At 38.9% G+C, this 24335-nt stretch overlaps 1 protein-coding gene across 1 annotated transcript in view; it reads right to left on the bottom strand.

The window, feature by feature from the left end:
* Positions 1-21744, bottom strand: part of LOC106079817 (transient receptor potential cation channel subfamily M member 1-like) — an 84921-nt gene extending 63177 nt beyond the window's left edge. The window contains exons 1-8 of the mRNA XM_056018245.1: positions 21616-21744; positions 16896-17021; positions 15538-15687; positions 12122-12292; positions 11136-11342; positions 4939-5146; positions 3499-3670; positions 2066-2216 (exon numbers count right to left, since the gene is read on the bottom strand). Of these exons, the coding sequence (XP_055874220.1) occupies positions 2066-2216; positions 3499-3670; positions 4939-5146; positions 11136-11342; positions 12122-12292; positions 15538-15687; positions 16896-16985 (1149 nt within the window). The 5' untranslated portion in view covers positions 16986-17021; positions 21616-21744. The remainder of the gene's footprint in view (positions 1-2065; positions 2217-3498; positions 3671-4938; positions 5147-11135; positions 11343-12121; positions 12293-15537; positions 15688-16895; positions 17022-21615) is intronic.
* Between the last annotated feature and the right edge of the window lie 2591 nt (positions 21745-24335).

Raw genomic sequence — 24335 nt, 5'->3', positions numbered from 1 at the left:
GTGTTCTACTTTTGTCGTTGGAGAAAGGCTCTCCTCGTCGGCGCTAGCTCCACAGGGAGTTTCAGAGTGGATGTTATACGCCATGGCATGGTTATGGGCATATTCGAGTTGTCTTGCCTCTTCATAGGTGCACTGTAGAGTTAGAGTAGATTTCTCTAAGAGTCGCAGCCTTATGCTGTTTGAAGCCAGTCCAGTAATGAAGGCGTCTCTTACGAAGATATCTCTGTGTTCTTCAGCGGTGACAGCTTTGAAGTCACAGTCTTTGGCCATACTTTTAAGCTTAAGTAGGAAGGAGTCAACGGTTTGTCCGTTCTCTTGTCGACAAAGAGTTATCATGTGCCGTGCAAAAATTTCGCTTTTAGGCTTCACGTAGACATTTTGTAGAACTTTGATTGATTCATCGAACGTGGTACACTCACTTATGTACTGAAATACGCTCGAAGAAACGTAGTTTTCCAGTAATTTCTTTTTGTCAATCTCGCAGTGAGAGACTGAGGAGATGAAATTCTCAAATGTTCTGAGCCAGTGCAGCCACTTCTCGGCAGCCGATGGCGAGCTAGGCTCTATGTCCAGCTCTTTTGGCCTAAATAGACGTTCCATTTGTATTACTACTTTTACTTACAGACTGAGAATAGTGTTGAACGAAAATCCAAAAAAGATACGTGAGGCACATAGATCCATGGAATTGAAAATTTCTAGTTTAATAAATTGTAATAAGAAATAAAGGAACACTGAAGAGTAACCTAAAACAAGGCTTTATTAAACTAGAACGACACATGAACTGACGAAAGAGACTTGGACTGTAGCACACTAGATCAATGTTGTGAACACATTCTCACGACGTTACACAAACATAAACAAATAGTAACTATTTCACCACAACATGTCAGTTACTAATCAATCACGTCCGCATCTCAGCGGGTAACAATAAGAACAATTACTACTAGTGACACTGGAGCTTCAACTATAGATATCCATTGAAATACGAATAATACCTTAATATTCAATAAGCACATAATGAAATCAACTCTCAAATATAATTAATCAACAATCATTAGTCCATCGACTTTCATGCTATATACATATATATACACCAGTCCAGGAAGCAACGTCCAACCTTCCTGGACCGGGAGCAAGACCTTACTGACTTGACTTGACTAAACTCAAAGTCAACTTTATTCATTCTACTTCCTGTTTTCTACATCACGAATTCCACGTGTCTTTTAAACTCTTAACATGACGTGAACTTTAGATCATGCAATGTCAACTAAGACTGTGACACAGCCACACGAGGAGGCATAAAACCCCAGTGACAAAGTGGTCATCATCGAACCACGATGGACGAACTATAGGATCTTCAGAAGTTGGTTTTGGATAAACGTCCTACAACCCATGAATCAGTGTCAATATTATAGTCACTTGGGAGGCGCGGTGGCTGAGTGGTAAAGCGCTTGGTTTGCGATCCGAGAAGGTTTTTTTTTTTTTTTGTATCTTTTATGTTATGTGGCCCACGACACGAATGCTTGTAATTATAATGTCCCACCGCTGTTTTATCTAATTAATACCTGAATTTAAAATTATTACATGTACCTAATTTTACTATTACCTAATTTCATAACATCGCACCTAACCCGAACTTTAGACCTGACCGAACCGAACTCGAACTATACTCATCATCGAACCGAACACGAACTTAAATCTGACCGAACCGAACCCGAACTTTAAAAGTTGGGTTCGATTCTTATCTCTAGTTTCGTTAAATGACAATGCATTACATAACATCACCACATTTGTTTAACTGTACAATGGTATAAGGAGGTAACTTAAAGGAACATTGTACGGTAATTATTGAGATATTTATGAACACATTAACACATATGCTGTGGAGTAGCTAGGAATTTTCCTAGGGGCCCGGGGGGCTTGACCTCTTTGGGGGCCCCTGCACCATTTTGCAATATATTTAATGCTAGAAACACTCATTTGGGGGTCCCTCTGAAGTTGAGGCCCGGAGGGGGGTGGGTTCAAATGCACATATGAACATATTTGAAAATGTAGGTAGGTTTACCTGGACTGCGTACTTGACACATTCCAGAATCTTATCTCTCAATATAAGTCTGGCATGGTCGTTATCCTGACAGTAATCTGGGAAGGCTTCAGTTACCTTCTCGGTTAGTTGTGGCTTTACGATATTTTCCAGGTGCTGACTTGTGCCGCCCCTGGATTTAAATTAAGCCTGTACTATCAAAGTGTAATAATGTATGCAACTGAGATAATAACATTAGTTATATAACTGTTCAAACATAATTTTGATTAGCGTATTGTCCGCGAATATAATCTGCGGGTTATACTTAAAAAAAACCAGACGCGTGGCATATGTGCGGGTTATACAAAGGTGCGGGGTTTACCGAATTTATTTTACAAATAAACATAGCATAACGGAGGAGCCGCGGTTGCTGAGCGGTAAAGCGCTTGGCTGCCGAACCGGGGTCCGGGGTTCGAATTCTGGTGTACTTGGATTTTTAATTTCAGGATCTACATGGCTCTAATGGGTACCTGACGTTAGTTGGGGAAAAGTAAAGGCGGTTGGTCATTGTGCTGGCCACATGACACCCTCGTAAACCGTAGGCCACAGAATCAAATGACCTTTACATCATCTGCCCTATAAACCACAAGGTCTGAAAGAGGAACTTTACTTTTTTTTTTATAGCAGAACGGAAACTTAAACCTCCTCTTTATACCTCCTCTTTATACCTCCTCTTTATACTTCCTCTTTATACCTCCTATATCTCGCTGTGTGGTTGTGAAATGTACATTGGAAACCTTTATGAGCTTCTCAAGAAAACAAATTGTACCGATGATTGTATTTTTCGTACCGGAAGGGGGTAGTTTACGCATGTCACGCTTTGCACATGCGGGGTAGACAAGGAGCGGGTTATACGATTAAAAAAAATAATTTAAATACTTTTTTTAAATTTATGCGGGTTATACGGGAAAAAAATATCAAGCCTATGGGTTTAAGCTTCTTCTTATTTTTTTCTAAAACTGGTTTATATCTCAAAATCGCAAAGTAATAATTATGAGACGAGAGTGCTCTTATTTTTGATGTTCACCTACATAGGTTAGGGTTTTAAAAAATTATATCTTATAACTACTTTACAAAACAAAGCCTTCTTTTACCTTTTTTTTTAAGCTTTTCCGGACATTTTAGTGTAGTGTTAGAGATAGAGATGTTCTAATCTAGGTATAACCCATATATATGTTAGTGCTAAATGCATTGTTTTCTCCTTTATCAGGTTAAAATTGCAGATACTAAACTAGATCCTTTAATCCGGTTTGGGCCTTTAAAAACATAAAAATACTTTTTTTTTTTAATTACTCTTTTTGATGTTAAGAGGCTGGCCTAGCTAATTTTCCTATAGAATCACTTCTGAAGCATGACTTCTATATAATGCTAAATGAAAGTAAAATTTGAAATTTAAGACCCAGAATTGTGCTTACAGCTTCATCCCCTCATAGCAGGCATAAGCAATTAAACCGGAAGCAAACCCTTTCTTTCTAATCACCACCACAGGGTGTTGTTTTTTGAGCAGCCACAGCACTCGGTCGATTTCCTGAGGCCCCCCTTGAATCAGAAGGCCCACCATCGGAGTATGTTTCATATTCTTGGACTCTGTCGAGAAATAAATAAATAAATAAATAAATAAATAGATGAATTCATAAAGCCTCCGATCAACTTAAAACCTGCAATGATAGCAATGTTATATATGCATTATGATCAGCCCACCTATCACTAGCAGGCCTGCTGTACTTGACCGGAAATATCTAGGTGTTTATTAGGTTAGGACTTAAACATTTAAGAGTCACAGAGAAGGTACTAAACATTGATTACAAAAATATAAACATTAAAAAAAGAAATCCTTTTTAAATAACAATAACAAAGCTTATCTAAAGGGGAAGAACTACATCCTTTAAACTATATCTACCATTAATGTACATACCATTAATGTTCAAGTTATTTCCCTTATTCAATATCAAGCAAAATAATACATTCCCAATAATTAATTGACCAATTGAGTATTTTAGTTTATTGTTTCATGTTTTGTTAGGTTCAACGAATAATTGTTTAAAGTATCAAGTTCATAGGTGAATGCGTTAAAATGTATTTAAGGGTTCTAAACACAACAAATTCAGCCATATCTATGCATACTGAAGTATTTGTTTCCCTTATTGCTATTAAACGGATTAAACCCAGTCTGGTAGGAATAAAGATAATAATTGAGAATTAAGATTTTGTATTATAGAATAAATTCGTCTTTGCTTTTTAATCATTCTTTACTAAGTATAATATTACGGTCAAATTAAATTAGCAAGCCTTGCGTTTAATTAATTGTCTAATTGGTTACGTTTTAAAATTGATTCATGTCTTGTCTGTGTCAATGAAGTTTCAACTTGACTCCAGAATGGGCGTGTGAGAAATAACGTTTACACATGTTTTACCTGACAGACAGACAGACGGAGTGAGTTGATATAAGCTTGGTAAAACAACACATAAGAATTACTTTGTTTCTTTTGGTTGACAAAGAATCCAATCCATCTTTCTGATGTAAACTTCCCACCTGATGTTTAAATGCAACAAATATCAAGGTATGTGACATCACAAATATAGCTCTATGACCTCAAACTAATCGGTCTGTGAACTTGCAGTATTGCTCTGTGACCTAACACAAACAGCTCTGTGACCTTACAGATATAGCTCTTTGACCTCCCACCCATCGCTCTATGACCTCCCACCCATCGCTCTATGACCTCACACAAATTCCCTCTACGACTTCGCATGATGACGTATTGACTGACTACAGAATTCACCGTAACTGACCCTACTCTAAGCATTATATGGCCAATGAGATTAATATATCAGGACCAGATTGAGGGACAGACCTGAATTCAATGAAAAACCAGCCGCCCTCTCTTTTCTCTTGAGATCTACATGCTGCATCAGTCTGGCTTCTATGTTGAACCTGGCGTTCCAAGCAGCCTCTTTATCCGTGGGATCGGTTGACCTCAGCAGCATCATGTGTGTATGGTAACAGTTCAATTCCTTTTTTTCATTGCCTTTATTGTTAATGAATACTATGGTTTGATTTTCCTAAGAGAAATATCAGTCATTGTTATCTATACTATAAAGCAGAATGTCAAGCGTATGTATGTGTGTTTAATGTTCCTATAACAACCGGCTAGTAACTTATAGACAGAAGGACAGAAAGACAGACACATAGATAGATAGATAGATAGATAGATAGATAGATAGATAGATAGATAGATAGATAGATAGATAGATAGATAGATAGATAGATAGATAGATAGATAGATAGATAGATTGATTGATAGATAGATAGATAGAAAATGTATGAATCACCGAGGGATAATGGTTATGTCTGAGCTGGATGTGAAAACCTATGTAGGTCGCATCTGGGGCTACGTAGCCACATGAAATACTGCATAGATAGATAGATAGATAGATAGATAGATAGATAGATAGATAGATAGATAGATAGATAGATAGATAGATAGATAAATAGATAGATAGATAGATAGATAGATAGATAGATAGATAGATAGATAGATAGATAGATAGATAGATAGATAAATAGATAGATAGATAGATAGATAGATAGATAGATAGATAGATAGATAGATAGATAGATAGATAGATAGATAAATAGATAGATAGATAGATAGATAGATAGATAGATAGATAGATAGATAGATAGATAGATAAATAGATAGATAGATAGATAGATAGATAGATAGATAGATAGATAGATAGATAGATAGATAGATAGATAGATAGATAGATAGATAAATAAATAGATAGATAGATAGATAGATAGATAGATAGATAGATAGATAGATAGATAGATAGATAGATAGATAGATAGATAAATAGATAGATAGATAGATAAATAGATAGATAGATAGATAGATAGATAGATAGATAGATAGATAGATAGATAGATAGATAGATAGATAGATAGATAGATAGATAGATAGATAAATAAATAGATAGATAGATAGATAGATAGATAGATAGATAGATAGATAGATAGATAGATAGATAGATAGATAGATAGATAGATAGATAGATAGATAAATAGATAGATAGATAGATAGATAGATAGATAGATAGATAGATAGATAGATAGATAGATAGATAGATAGATAGATAGATAAATAAATAGATAGATAGATAGATAGATAGATAGATAGATAGATAGATAGATAGATAGATAGATAGATAGATAGATAGATAGATAGATAGATAGATAGATAGATAGATAGATAGATAGATAGATAGATAGATAGATAGATAGATAGATAAATAAATAGATAGATAGATAGATAGATAGATAGATAGATAGATAGATAGATAGATAGATAGATAGATAGATAAATAGATAGATAGATAGATAGATAGATAGATAGATAGATAGATAGATAGATAGATAGATAGATAGATAAATAAATAGATAGATAGATAGATAGATAGATAGATAGATAGATAGATAGATAGATAGATAGATAGATAGATAGATAGATAGATAGATAGATAAATAAATAGATAGATAGATAGATAGATAGATAGATAGATAGATAGATAGATAGATAGATAGATAGATAGATAGATAGATAGATAGATAGATAGATAGATAGATAGATAAATAAATAGATAGATAGATAGATAGATAGATAGATAGATAGATAGATAGATAGATAGATAGATAGATAGATAAATAGATAGATAGATAGATAGATAGATAGATAGATAGATAGATAGATAGATAGATAGATAGATAGATAGATAGATAGATAGATAAATAAATAGATAGATAGATAGATAGATAGATAGATAGATAGATAGATAGATAGATAGATAGATAGATAGATAGATAGATAAATAGATAGATAGATAGATAGATAGATAGATAGATAGATAGATAGATAGATAGATAGATAGATAGATAGATAAATAAATAGATAGATAGATAGATAGATAAATAGATAGATAGATAGATAGATAGATAGATAGATAGATAGATAGATAGATAGATAGATAGATAGATAAATAGATAGATAGATAGATAGATAGATAGATAGATAGATAGATAGATAGATAGATAGATAGATAGATAGATAGATAGATAGATAAATAAATAGATAGATAGATAGATAGATAGATAGATAGATAGATAGATAGATAGATAGATAGATAGATAGATAGATAGATAGATAAATAAATAGATAGATAGATAGATAGATAGATAGATAGATAGATAGATAGATAGATAGATAGATAGATAGATAGATAGATAGATAGATAGATAAATAAATAGATAGATAGATAGATAGATAGATAGATAGATAGATAGATAGATAGATAGATAGATAGATAGATAGATAGATGGATAGATAGATAGATAAGCAGTAAAGCGCTTGACTTCCGAACCAAGGTCCCAGGTTTGAATCCTGGGATTTTTAACTTAGGGATATTTGGGCGCCTCTGAGTTTACCCTGCTCGAATGGGTACCTGACATTAGTTGTGTAAATGTAAAGGTTGTAGGTCGTTGTGATTGCCACGTGGCACTCTCGTTAACTGTGGGCCACAGAAACAGATGACCCTTACATCATCTGCCATATAGATCGCAAGATCTGAAAGGGGAACTTTACTTTATTATTATTATTATTATTATGCACTACTTTAAGATAGATAGATAGATAGATAGATAGAGAGATAGATAGATAGATAGATAGATAGATAGATAGATAGATAGATAGATAGATAGATAGATAGATAGATAGATAGATAGATAGATAGATAGATAGATAGATAGATAGATAGATGACAATAATTTAACCGAAACAAGTTATAATGCATTATGCTTAGGTCAACTAAAGTGACATTCACCATTACTGGGTCATGGCTGCCCAACGCCCGCTCACACGCACCAGAAAGAAAACTTAAAAAAACTGCTCATTCCGAGCAAGCGACTAAAAAGCCTAGTGTCAAGACGAATTCAGTAATGGCTGGCGAAATTGACACTGATTTGGCAGCTCAATCTCCTGGTGAGAAATGTAGAAAGAATGGAGTGTGTGTTCTCTTTGCAATACGTATCATTTATTAGCTCAATAAGCAAGACAACATGGTCAGCAGCTTAAATCTCCCAGGGTACAGCGATGCAAGTAGAAAGCTCAATTATAATAAAAGCATTCTAGTGTTCTTCAACCAAAGGGAGGAGTTTACAGAGGAGGCAGAAACGTGGCAGAGCGCCGACAAAAGTAAAAAAATGACAACAGAAACATTAACAGATACAATACCAAAGACCAAAGAGAAATGTGCTGACAAAGGGCGAAGGCGTTGAATTTATGTTTTGTTTTTTCAAACGGAAGTATAAAAGATTGATAGGGTGATAGTAGACTAATGAGAGAGAGGTGCAAGCAGGGGAGAGTGACAAGGTGAAGTAGGGGAGTGTGACAAAGTGCAAGCAGGGGATAATGACAAGGTGCAAGCAGGGGGGAGTGACAAGGTGCAAGCAGGGGAGAGTGGCAAGGTGTAAGCAGGGGAGAGTGACAAGGTGTAAGCAGGGGAGAGTGACAAGGTGTAAGCAGGGGAGAGTGACAAGGTGCAAGCAGGGGAGAGTGACAAGGTGCAAGCAGAGGGAGAGTGACAAGGTGCAAGCAGAAGAGAGTGACAAGGTGCAAGCAGGGGGGAGTGACAAGGTGCAAGCAGGGGAGAGTGACAAGGTGCAAGCAGGGGAGAGTGACAAGGTGCAAGCAGAGGGGAAGTGACAAGGTGCAAGCAGGGGGGAGTGACAAGGTGCAAGCAGGGGGGAGTGACAAGGTGCAAGCAGGGGAGAGTGACAAGGTGCAAGCAGAGGGGAAGTGACAAGGTGCAAGCAGGGGGGAGTGACAAGGTGCAAGCAGGGGGGAGTGACAAGGTGCAAGCAGGGGAGAGTGACAAGGTGCAAGCAGAGGGGGAGTGACAAGGTGCAAGCAGGGGGGAGTGACAAGGTGCAAGCAGGGGGGAGTGACAAGGTGCAAGCAGGGGAGAGTGGCAAGGTGCAAGCAGGGGGAGTGGCAAGGTGCAAGCAGGGGAGAGTAACAAGGTGCAAGCAGGGGGGAGTGGCAAGGTGCAAGCAGGGGAGAATGACAAGGTGCAAGCAGGGGGGAGTGGCAAGGTGCAAGCAGGGGAGAATGACAAGGTGCTAGCAGGGGAGAGTGACAAGGTGCAAGCAGGGGAGAGCGACACGGTGCAAGCAGGGGAGAGCGACAAGGTGCAGGGAGGGGAGAATGACAAGGTGCAAGCAGGGGAGAGTGACAAGGTGCAAGCAGGGGAGAGTGACAAGGTGCATGCAGGGGAGAGTAACAAGGTGCAAGCAGGGGAGAATGACAAGGTGCAAGTAGGGGAGAGCGACACGGTGCAAGCAGGGGAGAGCGACAAGGTGCAGGGAGGGGAGAATGACAAGGTGCATGCAGGGGAGAGCGACAAGGTGCAAGCAGAAGAGAGTGACAAGGTGCGAGCATTGGAAAGTGAAAAGGTGCAAGCAGGGGAGAGTGATAAGGTGCAAGCAGGGGAGAGTGACAAGGTGCAAGCAGAGGGGAAGTGACAAGGTGCAAGCAGGGGGGAGTGACAAGGTGCAAGCAGGGGGGAGTGACAAGGTGCAAGCAGGGGAGAGTGACAAGGTGCAAGCAGAGGGGGAGTGACAAGGTGCAAGCAGGGGGGAGTGACAAGGTGCAAGCAGGGGGGAGTGACAAGGTGCAAGCAGGGGAGAGTGGCAAGGTGCAAGCAGGGGGAGTGGCAAGGTGCAAGCAGGGGAGAGTAACAAGGTGCAAGCAGGGGGGAGTGGCAAGGTGCAAGCAGGGGAGAATGACAAGGTGCAAGCAGGGGGGAGTGGCAAGGTGCAAGCAGGGGAGAATGACAAGGTGCTAGCAGGGGAGAGTGACAAGGTGCAAGCAGGGGAGAGCGACACGGTGCAAGCAGGGGAGAGCGACAAGGTGCAGGGAGGGGAGAATGACAAGGTGCAAGCAGGGGAGAGTGACAAGGTGCAAGCAGGGGAGAGTGACAAGGTGCATGCAGGGGAGAGTAACAAGGTGCAAGCAGGGGAGAATGACAAGGTGCAAGTAGGGGAGAGCGACACGGTGCAAGCAGGGGAGAGCGACAAGGTGCAGGGAGGGGAGAATGACAAGGTGCATGCAGGGGAGAGCGACAAGGTGCAAGCAGAAGAGAGTGACAAGGTGCAAGCATTGGAAAGTGAAAAGGTGCAAGCAGGGGAGAGTGATAAGGTGCAAGCAGGGGAGAATGATAAGGTGCAAGCAGGGGAGAGTGATAAGGTGCAAGCAGGGGAGAGTAACAAGGTGCAAGCAGGGGAGAGTAACAAGGTGCAAGCATTGGAAAGTGAAAAGGTGCAAGCAGGGGAGAGTGATAAGGTGCAAGCAGGGGAGAGTGATAAGGTGCAAGCAGGGGAGAGTGATAAGGTGCAAGCAGGGGAGAGTGATGAGGTGCAAGCAGGGGAGAATGACATGGTGCTACCAGGTTGAGCATGTCACTACTACATTATTTTATTCGGTTTCAAACAAAAAATGATCGACCTAGCGAATGTATACTAGCAAATACAATAAGCTCGCTTGCATCATTACTGCAGGAAAAGTGCAGCAAAGCAATTACAGTACAAAGTAGCAGATCAATCTACGCAAATAAAAGAAAGTAGGTTTAATAATATTACTAAAAAAAAACAAAAAAAAATATATTAAAAAAAAAGGCTTATATGAAGTGTAATTGTATCAATTAGTTTGAATCAGTCATGTCATTAAATTTGTAATGGACCTAGACACACCGCCTTTACTTTCCCCAAATAATGTCAGGTACCCATTAGAGCTGGGCTGACTCAGAGGCAACCTAAGGATCCCGAAATTTTAAATGGCAGTCTTCATCAGGATTCGAATTCCCCCCACCCGAATCCAAAGCCAAACGCTTTTCCACTCAGCCACCTCTCCTCATTACTGCTTACTTTCTACTTAAGAATTATTCAATAACATTAGAACACGGACTAAACTAACACGTGTGATGTGGGATGACTTACCACAGGGGACGACTGTTCCTCTATCTGCTCCCCGTAGGTCAGCTCGCTGTTGGGTACCAACCCAATGACCACGAGCTTGCCGCGAGACGCCTCGGACATAGTGGCCCTTCGTTTAATTGTCTCCTGGACGACAGCGTCTCCTATAATTTTTGACATACTACTGTCCACACCTTCGGTGAAGATCCACATCTCAGTCAAACGAGCTACCTATGGAGTTCAAAACATGATGGAATTTAACATTACTAAACGTAACTCTTTCAATACGGAACGACGCTCTCGTCGTAGATTTGAAAACGACCTCTTCCGTTCGATCCCATCTTCGTTTTGGCAAGGCCTTTTCCGTCAGATCGACGCTCCCATTTTCGATGTTAAAACTGCCTTTTCCAACAGATCAACCCTCTCTTACGTAATGTCTTGAAACTCATTTGTTTTTCCTGCAATGATTTTAATGGCTTCAAACGTAATCTAATATAGTTTTGCTTTACTAAACACCAGGAATTTTTTTCCCTTTTAAATTATTTTTCATAAATTTTTCCTGATAGATAAAAATAAAAAAACAAAAAGCTGAAAGTTTCACCAAAACCTGATAGTACATGACGATTGGGTACTTAATTCCTTCTGAACGTTATAACTAATTACAGAAAGGGGATCTAGATTTATATACATCCTTATAATATAAAAATACATAAAATTAAAAACATTTTAAATGCTAAAAGAAAATAACAAAGGGAGTTAGCGTTAGGCAAAATTGAAGGCAGCCCTTGCGACTCTTAGTCTTAATACAAACAAGATCTTGTTCAAGAGCAATTTTAATTTTTTGAGATTTGAATGTTAAAAATGCGTACAAAGAAAGACGTACAGACGGACGAACAGACAACAGAAAGACGAAACAAACAAAATAGCGTTTTTTTTTTCTTAACGTGACAAAGAAGAAAGAGCCTTATAAAAGAAAATTGTGACCCAGATTCTTCTGAAGGTCCTATTACCTCCATGAGTCCTATCTGAATGTCCTCTATCTCACTGTCGTTCATCCAGACAAAGTATTCGTGGCTTGAAATGACCGAGAGCATCATTTTAGGGTAGGGCAGCTTCCAGGAGCGGAACATGTAATTGACCAGCTCGTCCATCTGAGTGTCCTTGTCGATGACGACGTAGTCCTGGGAAAGGTCAACATTCAAATACAAGTCACTAGCATCTGGGTAATACACAGACTCGCTAATACAATAACCTGTTCCTGTAAACACTCTCAAATACTTACCTTCATTTAGGGGGTTTGGGGCCAGTACGTAAAAATCTTCACTTCTGAAGGTAGGTACGCACTTATCTATGACCTCCTTCAGTCCGACGCGACTATGGATTATCTCATGGAAATGAGAAGAATGCCTGGGCATTAGCTGTGGCCGGAAATATGTTCACACATCAGTCCCCCCCCTCTCAACGCAGCTGATGTATCCAAAGGAACGGGAGTGCCGACATAGTTTGGGGTCAGCGGCGTCGCAGGTTCTGCCAGGGTGTAGCACTGGGTGCAGCAAACTGCCTTAGGGTCGCCAGCTCCTGATTTTTCCTCAGGGTTGACTCCCGAAGCCTTTCCCATGATCGGATATAGATGCAAGGCAACACTTATACTAATACAAATATATCAAATCTGTAACTCTATACATTGGTACTGGTTAACCTGACAGTAAAAAACAATGAAGCTATAATGTAGAGTTAGTCATCAGCTGTGCACCTTCAAGCCAATCGACCAATTTCAATATGTACAAAGAAAGAAATATAAAATATGCAAATATTATTCATGTGTAAGCGATGATCTGGTTGTTGTGTACAAAATCTGAACTTGTTTTTCAAAACTTTTGTCTAAAGAAAATAAAAACTGAATAAAAATAAATAGCCCCGGTAGAAAACATAAAAATATAAAAACCAACGCTATTCAACTCAACTTAACTGTCCTAATATTTCAAATATGTCAGGCAGGTCTGCATGCGTGCTTGTTTTGGCTGAGTAGTTCTTATCTAACCATAAGTAGGCTTGATGGAATTAACTGGATATATTGGATTAAAACGGCAGATGACAGCCAGTTAAAAGTCAGAGGCAGAAACTCATATGTGTGTGATTGAGTATGTGTTGTGTTTTTTTTTAAAAATACAAACACACACACATTCCACACAAATTAATCTTCATAGCAATTTATTTTATAGGCTTTTATATATATATATATATATAGGCCTATATATATATATATATATATATATATATATATATACTTATGAACCTTCTCTCTATGTAGGACGACGATCATTCACAATTAAATATTAGAAATTTAGTAGGAATTTAAATCGGTTCAAATTTATACATTTGTGCTTCATTTTAAAAAAATTACTAAACTGGTCTATCTAATTGATTAATGCATTTTTTTTAAAAACGTGGTAGAGTTCTTGTTGCAGTAAAGTTATTCACACTTTACTACCTTCAAGCCTACATTATGAGGCCAGTGAATGATTGAGTCTTGCAGACGTTCAAGGGGAGGCAACCCAACATAGATTTATAAGTTCAAGGGGAGGCAACCCAACATAGATTATAACACATTTCATCATATAACAGTACAAATACAACCAAACGTTTTGTATGTTTGTAAAATTTTGGATATTTGACATGTTTCCGATGTTCCTTCAGAGTTCAACATAATCTACTTCCTAGTCCAAACCTCTCGCAGGACGAAAGGGGATGGAAACGGGCAGGGTATGAACTCGAGATCATCGAGAAGACCAAAAGACAGTCCAGCGCGCTAACCGCACGACCAATCAGCCATAACCCAGTCCGCTAGTCCTGTTAATGTGTGAGTACCAATGTATGTGTAAGAAATTATGCGTATGTGTTTGAGCAAGAGTGAGCACATGTGGGTAAGTGTGTGTGTGTATAAGTCTACGGATGTATAGTATTTACGAGTAGGTACATATCTTCCTGGATTAAAAAAAAAAATTGGTTCCCTTTTAGCGTACTCATCTCATACTAAGATTAAAATTTTCGTTAAAATAAAAATCCGTCAGAAAGTGGACAACTAATCCTTTAATGGTGCTTAAAAATAGAAACATGGCGATCAGCTAGCTGTCAACTCTAGATCACCGACCATTTTTTTCCCCCAAAATCCTTTTCTCTAGCGCTCTATCTTTTGTCTTGGTCGCGCTATACAAGTTTTACGTACAGGGAAAGCCCGATAAAGATTAATACGCAAGAAAAGGCGAGGATACAGGTCTACAGTTTGGTTGTGTTTTACCTAAAAAAAAAAAAGTATTTCTTCACTTTTCGCGTGTCCTTTTTTCAGGCATATGGGATAAGTACATTTCTTCGAGGTATGGACGTCTTGCTTAGTGAAACAGATAACCCCCCCCCCCCCACCACACGTCATTGCAAAACCCTTGGCAATGGGTTTGAAAACTTTTCAAATCATTATCAGTATTATGTATTCTCTGTGTTCCTGGTGAAATTAGGGCCTCAGTTTTTTTTTTTAAATCCACTCCACGGTTTTTTAATGGCTTCCCAGCTCTTTCCTGCCCTCACATTTTTATCTAGTTGTTGGGTGTTTCTGTCACCGAATTAGGAATAACCTGCACCTGAATACAGACCAGATCTCTCTCTCTCCATCTCTCTCCATCTCTCTCTCCATGTCTCTCCATCTCTCTCTCTCTCCATCTCTCTATTCATCTCTCTCTCGCTCTCTCCATCTCTCTCTCTTCATCTCTCTCCATCTCTCTCCATCTCACTCTCTCGCTCTCTCCATCTCTCTTTCTCTTCATCTCTCTCCATCTCTTTCTCTCTCCATCTCTACAGGTCTCTCTCAATCTGTTTATCTCTCTCCCTCTTTCTCTCTTCATCTCTCTCTTCATATCTTTCTCTCCATCTCTCTCCAACCCTCTCTCGCTCTCTCCATCTTTCTCTCTCTTCATGTCTCTCCATCTCTCTCTCCATCTCTCCCCTTCTCTCTCTCAATCTCTTTCTCTCTCTCTCTCTTCATCTCACTCTTAATCTCTCTCTCTCTCCATCTCTCTCCATCTCTCTCCATCTCTCTCTTTCTCCATCTCTCCCCGTCTCTCTCTCAATCTCATTCTCGCTCTCCCTCTCTCTATTTCTTCATCTCTCTCTTCATCTCTCTCTTCATCTCTCTCTTCATCTCTCTCTCTCCATCTCTCTCTCTCCATCTCTCTCTCTCTCTCTCTCCATCTCTCTCTCTCCGTCTTTCTCTTCATCTCTCTCATCGTCTCTCTCTCTCTTTCCATCTCTCTCTCTTTCTCCATCTCTCTCTCTTTCTCCATCTCTCTCTCTCTCTGAATCTCTCTCTTTCTCCATCTCTCTCTCTCTCTCAGCCCCTCCCTATTCTGCTCTCTATTGCTCCAACGCCCAGTACCTGCAGAACATCAAACGTTGTAGGTGACTGGTAGACCAGAGTTCCACCGAGGATGTTTCTGAAGCTGCCCTGTGAGGCATTGCTGCCTTTGCTGGATGGAGAACTTGATCGTGACTCGGAGCTGCCACTGCTAATGTAGCTGGGCCTCCCCTGAGGAAACAGTACACAGACAGAGTCAATTTTAATTTAACGCCTACCCAGGAAATAGATCTAACGAATGATAATTTGAAACCAAGCCAGCACACAGTTAGTGTTAATTTTAAGACAACCCATTATATAGACATAGTAAAAGTTAATTATAAGGCAACTCAATCGAAACTAGTTAATTTTGATAGTCACTGAGATCTTTTCTTCTTTTTTTTTTTTTTTAAATGGCACTGCTTTGCTGCTTAGCGAAATTGAAGAATGGGAGGGTCCATGGTCCATGCCTTGGTCAGTAGTGTAACTTATTTCCGTAAATTTTAATGGACCTCATGCACCAATCGTAAACAAGCAACATTTAGCAACGTGATTCTCTATCTCTTCTATACAAATTACGATAGTATTTCAATACACAGTTGCTATCACGTGACAGTTGTTTTCGTTGTTTTATAAATATTATCATGTGACTTTTTTTCTGTAATAAAAGTTTGGTCCCTGGTGCTGCTTTCATAAATGTGATGTGCATCGATCATTGTTTTGGCACTTAGCTTCACATATTTGTTTTACATAGCTAATTTCAAGTCACTTTGTCTGTCTGTCTGTCTGTCACAAAGTTTGTACACGTTAGTTCTCCAACTTCCCATTCTCAGGTCAGGTTGAAATGCTGCACAATTATTCGTTGTTCCTAACAAGACATTAACCAATCCAAAAATGAACCATGTATTAATTGACTAGTGGTAAACGCTTCAAAGACCAGCTTAGGCACCAACTTGCCTTGGCTGACATAGAAGAGAGCACCTGGTGACATGCGGCCTCAGAATGAGACAGTTGGAGGTCACTCACGAAGGCCGCGGGATACACATTTGAGACCAAAAGAAAATCCGCTGCCGAGGACAAACGCAGAAGGCGTAAAAAAAATCTAAATCGACCACCTGCGGACAATGGTTATGTTTGCACTGGTTGTGGCAAAATATGTAGGTTACAGCTGGGGCTTCGCAGCCACCGGAAATACTGCATTCCTCACTAATCTTCGGACTCGAAGACAAACCTTATTAGTGGTAATTATTTAATTTTCGTTTAATTTAGGAAAATGGAAATAAGGCTTACAGTATTGAGAGATATGACAGTCAAATGTATAGTTGTTTACCTTAGAATTCAATACACTTTGTTTAAAAACAAATATTATTATACGTTGCTTGTTTAGAGCATAGACTTGCCTGTATTTCTGGCCTGAGTGAACGCTTGGGTGACCATAATGTTGAAGTGTTTAACACGGGGGTCGTTGACTTGCTTACCCTGTTAGTCATTCCAATTACCTTCCCCTGTAGTCGAAATCACAGCAACTAAAGTAAAAGAGAGAGAGCATAGGAAGGGTCACGGATTGCAGATGTCATACACAACAGAAGCAGAAGAAAGAAGGGTAAAAATGTAACGGCGCCTGGTGATTACATATGCCCAACCTGAGATCGCAGCTGTGTATCAAGGATTGGCCTCTTTGGTCACACAAGAAGTTGCAAAGGGAAAAGATTGTCTCTCGAGACGTAAAATGCCACAGGAAAGTAAGAGTAAATGAAAGAAAAAAAAAAGTAAAGATATCTCTTTTAGACGATTCGGTCGTATGGGGCTATTCCCTGTTTCTTTGGTCCACCAGGGTGCTATGTGCCTATCACATCCTTTACTTCTCCAACGAATGTCTGGTGTACCCATCAAAGTTGGGGGGGGGGGGGGACTCAGGGGCGTACTGGAAATTTCCAAACTCAAAATCCTTTTTTGATGGAGGCGCGGTGGCTGAGTGGTTAGCGCTTGGCTTCCGAACTCGGCCCGGGGCCGGGGGGCTTTGAGTCCACCAAGCTAAGATTAGTTTGGGAAAGTAAATGCGGTTTGTCATTGTGCTGGCCACATGACACCTTTATTAGCATCTACCTCATAGATCGCAAGGTCTGAATGGGGAACTTAAAGGGAAACTTCGATGGTTTTGGCAATTTTTGATATAATATGTGTTTTGATTTACAGATAATGAATATATTATTATTTTGTTTTTATTTGCAATAATAACTTAGTAATTTATATTTTTCTGACGTAATTTTCCTGCGCATCCAAAACGGTCAGACTTTCACGGGGTTTCTATGTGACGTCACGCATGCTTATTAAGTTAATCTATTGACTTACTGTATAACGGAAAACCATACAGTAACGTTTACATTCTCGTAAAAGAAATATATCTTCGGTATGCAGTTAGATCTAGATCTTGTAAGCAAAGAAAAACATGCGTGTTAAAGGAGATTTACATGCTTGACTAACCACGGCAGTGTGTATCTTTTCGCCTGACCACTCAACACACAACAAACACTATCGCTTGGATTGTCTTGTCATGACCGACTACACGTAGTCTAGACTAGCCTTACACTGACCAGTCAGACCTGCGATCTATTTACTTCTTGGGACAGGGAGGGGCTTAGATGAAAATGTAACTTTTTTTCTCGAGTTGGTTGTCTTAATGCTTTTAAATCTATCTATCTACATATAACAGCCTAACAGCTGCTGTAAGAATGAAGCGATACGATTGGTCAAATCTAGTTTCCCTTTCAGTAAAATGGAAAAATGTTTACTATTACAACTTTTTACGCAGAATTTAAATATGTCAATAACTCAAATTTGTAAAACCACTGGAGTTTCCTTTAAACGGTGGCTCGATAGTGAGAGAGAGAAAGACTGGACCTGACCTATATCTTACGCAATTAGTTAACACACATGTTTAAGTAATGCAGGTTACATAATAATGTATGCAAATTAGTGTGTACCCTATTAAATAAATATATACTTTAAAAAAAGACGGTCGACGAGTCTTTCATAACCACAAAATGAACCAGACTAAAATAGACTAAGGGATAGGTAAAGGCATGGGCGTAGCAAGGATAATTTTTCGAGGGGTGGATTTTTTTCTTTCCCCGCAAAAAATATAAGCGTGTGTGTCCGGGAAAGGGGGTGTTTGATCCCACCCCTGGCCACGCCCTTGAATAAAGATAAATGTAAAAGATAATGTAAAATATTGCTCAGCATCGTTACACACAGACAAGGTTTGACCGATAATTTGTAAAAAAGAATAGCTGTATATTATTGGTAGGAAAGATTATTTTTAAACTGCTAAAATTTAATTTTTCTTTGTACTGAGACCCTATTGGCTGCCTGGTCTTGATGTAGACTGTAGTGTTGATGGTCCTGGGTTCGAACCATACCTCTCTCTCTCTCTCTTTCTCTCTCTCTCTCTCTCTCTCTCTCCCTCTCTCTTGCTTTGACATAATTAAAAAAATGTCTTTGGTTACAAATTTATGTTACAACTAGATTTTTGAAGCTGATTGGTCAGTTTTGTTCTGAATAACCAATCGGTGTTACTCTTTTATTAAAAGACGGGGCATACATGCACCAGCACAAATAACAGCGATTGACCACTTTGGGGCGAGGATGTTTACAATATAAATATTTATATTACTTTAATTACCACTTGTACATATTGTGTGCCGGTGTCGTAGTGAATAGCCGCTATTGTTTTTGTGCCGTCTGTCTGTCCACATAATGTTTATTTCTATTATTTGTTACAGGTTTGAGTTTGAGTTTTGAGGTTTTGGAACATCGGCACAATTTAGGCCATGTCGTGCCCGTAATCCTTCAAGGATTACTCTCCTTTAAAAGAGCTTTTTGTTAACGAGATAACGTATTGAATTGTGTAATTTAAGTAACTTTCGTAAGCTATAGCTATAGTAAGATATAGAAATATCTAAGTTCACATTTTTGGGCAGAAGTAAAATGGGAAAAAAAAATTGTTAAAAAAAAAAAGGTTTGAACAGGCCAAACATGTCTGATGATGGATGCGGGCACGCGCAGGGGACAGGAAGTGATTGACCAATGTCGTGAGGCAGACTGTAAAATTGAAACTCTTTAAAACTGGGTTACGTTTTAAACGGGGGTGAAAGGGGGAGCAAGATCTGCAATGCCGGGTTGACATAGGGATGTCTCAGTACAGAAAGAATCGTATTAGACATTACGTTTTCTGGAGCTTTTTGTTAAGACATCCAAACACCTAATTTACAAAACCATTGTGGATTGAACCGTACCGTTTGATCGTCTTATGAGCTGAGCCGAAGGTTCTTCGAGATCAAAGTTTAAAAAAAAACCTGTTTGGACGCCAAACAGTAAAAAAAAAAACAACCTGTGTGAACACAGTTCTGTTTGGGAGAGACCAGAGTCAATGCCTATGTAAAGCATTGCTGTTTCCGATGCATTAGGCCCCCAACGCATGGGCTAGACACGGCCGAGGGCCGAGGACACCGGGAGCCTCCGCCATTTTCCTTCATTGTACCAAGCTAACCGTGGGGGGACTCGCCATTTAATGTAACGGTCCCTTGAGGAACAGCGCATGGATTGGTGACAGGTTTGTGGGGACTTTTTTGCAACCGCGCCCCTTGCAAGAGGTGGACTCTCGTCTACCCGTGGGCATCCCCACGGGAGTTATGTTTCGCCATTCATTTAGCCTAGCTACCCCCTCAAGTAGCCGTTTCCACCCGGGGCAGAACAGCGTACCCGGGGTTGTGGAGTGAAATACAGCGAAGGAAGTGCTCTCACACTGCTGCTATACAGCAACTAGATAAAATTACGTTGGTGTATGCGGGGTGCTAAGGGCGAAGAGAGAACTTAACTAGAACACCGACAAACAAAGAATTTGCCAACGTCATTTGTGAAAGCACATGTAGGTCAGATGTAGGTCTACTGATGACTAATAAGCACTAGGTGCTGAGGGCGAAGAGAGAACTCAACTAGAACACCAGCAGACAAAGAATTTGCAAACGACATTTGTGAAAGCACATGTAGGTCAGATGATGACTAACAAGAAAAAGCCATGCTGCTATTTCATGACAGTGTAGTAGCTGTAGACCAGATATAATGAGGCGAAAGAAAGAAATTAAATAGAACTCCAACGCACCACGGATTAGTCAGTTTTTTTTTTTTGTTATTTTTTTTTACCAAATATGTAGGTCAGAGATGGGTCTGAGTAACCAAATGAAACAATTATTTTTACCTCCTTAAAACAAAAATTATTTATTATCTATTTTTCGATTAGCCTACGCAGTAAACTAAAATTTAGGTGCCGCGGTCAGACTTGGTAAGTCAGAGCTTGAGGAGAAGAAGACATCCACATACCTAGGCAGTATCATTCCAAACGATGGGGCCCCCTACCATGACATAGCATCATTATCATCCCAGTGGCGCTAGTGCCCATGGAGGGCCCTGGCATCCTTTAGCATATCTCTCCACATGGCATGCCAAATAGAAAAGACAGGGATCCTTTTCCAAAGGCTGCAGCCTTATTTAGACAAGACGAGCTGTTTCCATTTGGACAAAAATCCACTTATTTGACAAAATTGTCATCCCAACAGCGATGTAGGCATGCGATAAATGAAAGTGTGCATTATCTTATCTTATATAATACAGACGTTACTCAAAAAAAGATGATTACGTCCTACGTGTCATGCATCTAGACATGCAAGTTAACCAATGACAAAAAATTCTGCCAAGTCACTGGTTTTCCTGGCTAGCTCAGGCAACCCATTCCATGCTCTAATAGCACTAGGAAAGAAGGAGTATTTGTACAAATTTGTCCTAGCTTATGGAATAAGGAATGTGCCTTTATCTTTGTGTCTTTGTGTATTAGAGAGAGAGATAGAGGGAGAGAGAAAGAGAGGGGGGGGAAACAACGCTAGAGACAGTTAAAAAGAAAACAGATATTAAAGACTAACAAGGAGTGATAGATAGAAAGAAAGAAAAGAAAGATTTAGATTGAACGTGAGAGATACCTATAGAGGACGAAACAGAGTACATAGAGATTTATCAAGGTAGATATGATCTATTAAATGGATATAGACTGAAACATATTATACATACGATAATGTACGCATTAAGACAATTACTTTATAATTGAACACACGTTTAGTCGATCCTGATTTAGATTTACATATATGAACTATTTACATATCCATTGAAGAGAAAGAAGTCTTCCGTTCAAATATCCAGTCTGAACCAGATTTACAAAGTTCGAATTTCGGGAAATAAAATACGCATCATCATTACTCATTACAAGATTTATCACGGAATCATTTCTGCTAAGTCCTAGGTTAATTCTCTAGTTCAGCGGTTCTCAACCTTTTAGGCTCGGCGACCCCTTTTTACAACCGCCCACTCTGCCGCGACCCCCCCCTTCCCCCGCATACACACACAGCAATAGAAGAATGGACAAAAACATTTCATTTTTTTCGATGGTCTTAGGCGACCCCTGGCAAATCCTCAATCGACCCCCAAAAGGGTCGCGACCCACAGGCTGAGAACCCTTGCTCTAGTTGCTTTAGGGCAGTGTTTCCCAAACTTTTTCCTTAGCGGGACAATTTTTTTTTTACATTTTAAGTATTTACTGGAACACTTTGCTTTTTTTTTTTAAAGAGAGAGGTTAATTCACGGGTGGCTTACTAGTTAATTGTTCCAGTAGTTTGTTGAACACCTATTCAGGCCTCGCGGAACACTAGGGTTCTGCTGGATGCAGTTTGGGAAACACTGCTTTAGGGAAATAGAAGCACTCTTACAAATTCGTACTATCATACTCCTAACATAGACTACTGAAATATATAAGATAAGAAAGGGAAGCTACTGTCGCCTCTTTTGTTTTACAATAAACCTGGGGAATACAAGAAGTCCTATTCCGGAAGTCACCCAATATGATGCACTTAGCCCAAAGATCACCGTGAATGGACGCACCCTTAACATGGTTGATCACTTTACATATCTGAGAAGAACAGCATTAAATGACCAGCAGTGCTTTTCGGCGGCTTCAAGCGAGAGTGTGGCGAAATAAATCGATCTACCTGCCTACAAAAACCAGTGTCTACCAATTGTAATTTCAACAATTTTATATGGATCTTAGACATGGGCACTCTATTTTGTTGGCGTACGTTCGTCCCCCATACGGAATAAGTGCTCTGCCTCCGTAAGAAGTCCTTTATACAGTCCATACAGGCGTTCGCAAGGACATCAATGTTTATTATATGATTTATTAAAATACTAAGCTTATTAATATTTCCGTACTCTGTTCACCTGATACACTAAAAGACAAAAAAAAAAAAAAAACAACTGATGCTATAAACTTGCCACCATGTATAAAAAAAATGTACAGTATACTTTCTAATTATTAAAGGTTTCAACTATCAGCTCCTCGGTGTTCTGCGTTGGCTGAATAAGGATACCACTGTTAAAATTAGTTGACGTATCGGCATATAATGAACCCTCTGTTCAATATAAATCATACATAAATTTAATAATATATATATATATATATATATATATATATATATATATATATATATATATATATATATAGTATAAATGAATGAATGAAAATATTTTTAATTTTTTTTATATATAAATGCGGAAGTAGTCGATGACCTATTTATAGAACATATACAACATTAATTAGAAATTTAATATGACCTCATAGTTCAAATCAAAGATATCATGTGACACGAGAAAAGATTGTAGTTTTAATATAGTCCTAGCATTGTCTGTTTCTTAGTTCCTTTAATAAATATTTTATTTCCTATTTAAACTAATATAAAAAAGTTGCTTTCAAATAAATAAATGACATATTAAGTTTCAACTAGCTGGATTGTGTTGCGCTATTCTCACTTACTATAAGAATCGATAGTACTCGAAAGATTTAGTGGCTCCGGGCACTACTGTGTTATATGACGTGCTACCAGTGCCTGTTGATTTAGTTTTAAATGGAAAGTACCAAAAGATAAAGTTTTAAATGGAAAGTACCAAATGATGTAGTTATTTATGAAAAGTATCGAAATATATAGTCATAAATCGAAAGTACCAAAATATATAGTTATTTATGGAAAGTATCAAAGATATAGTTATACATGGAAAATACCAACGATTCGAATGTATTAGGTTGTACCTATTGACTTAGCTGTATTCATTAATAATTAAAAATTTACTTGTATTTAGCAGTACCTAAAATTTAGTTGTATTTAGTAAAATATAAAAAAAATGTATAGTTGGCATCACTAAAGATTCGTTTCAATTTAAAAATTATAATGGATTATAACATTCTTAAAGACATAGGTTATCCTAGAACAGCGATTCTCAACCTTTTTTGCTCGGCGACCCCTTATTATAACCCCCCACTCTGCCGCGACCCCCCAACAACAGCAATAGAAGAATAGACAATAACAATCCATATTTTCGGTGGTCTTAGGCGACCCCAGGCAAATCGTCAATCAACCCACAAGGGGGTCGCGACCCACAGGCTGAGAATCCATGTCCAAGAAGGAGAGAGAACGTTGACCTGGTTAACTCTGGTGTCTCTAGCCAGAAACCAGTTGCTGGTTGACTCCTGATCAAAGGAGTTTTATTATTCATGTCTGGAAATAATTTTATAGCAATTATTGGAGTCTTTAAGAAACGCCAAAGATAATTAGTCATCTAAGCTTGTTAATGAACTGGTCGATGGTGTCAACGTGAAATAAAAGATGGCAACATTTAGATGATTCTACATTGAAGGGAAATCTGTATATATAATTCTCTCGCCCAACCATGCGGGACACCACGCA

The sequence above is a fragment of the Biomphalaria glabrata genome, chromosome 1, assembly GCF_947242115.1.
Source record: "Biomphalaria glabrata chromosome 1, xgBioGlab47.1, whole genome shotgun sequence".
In the NCBI taxonomy this organism is placed as follows: domain Eukaryota; kingdom Metazoa; phylum Mollusca; class Gastropoda; family Planorbidae; genus Biomphalaria; species Biomphalaria glabrata.
Note: the sequence above shows the minus strand (reverse complement) of the source record. Positions and strands in the feature narration are given on the sequence as shown.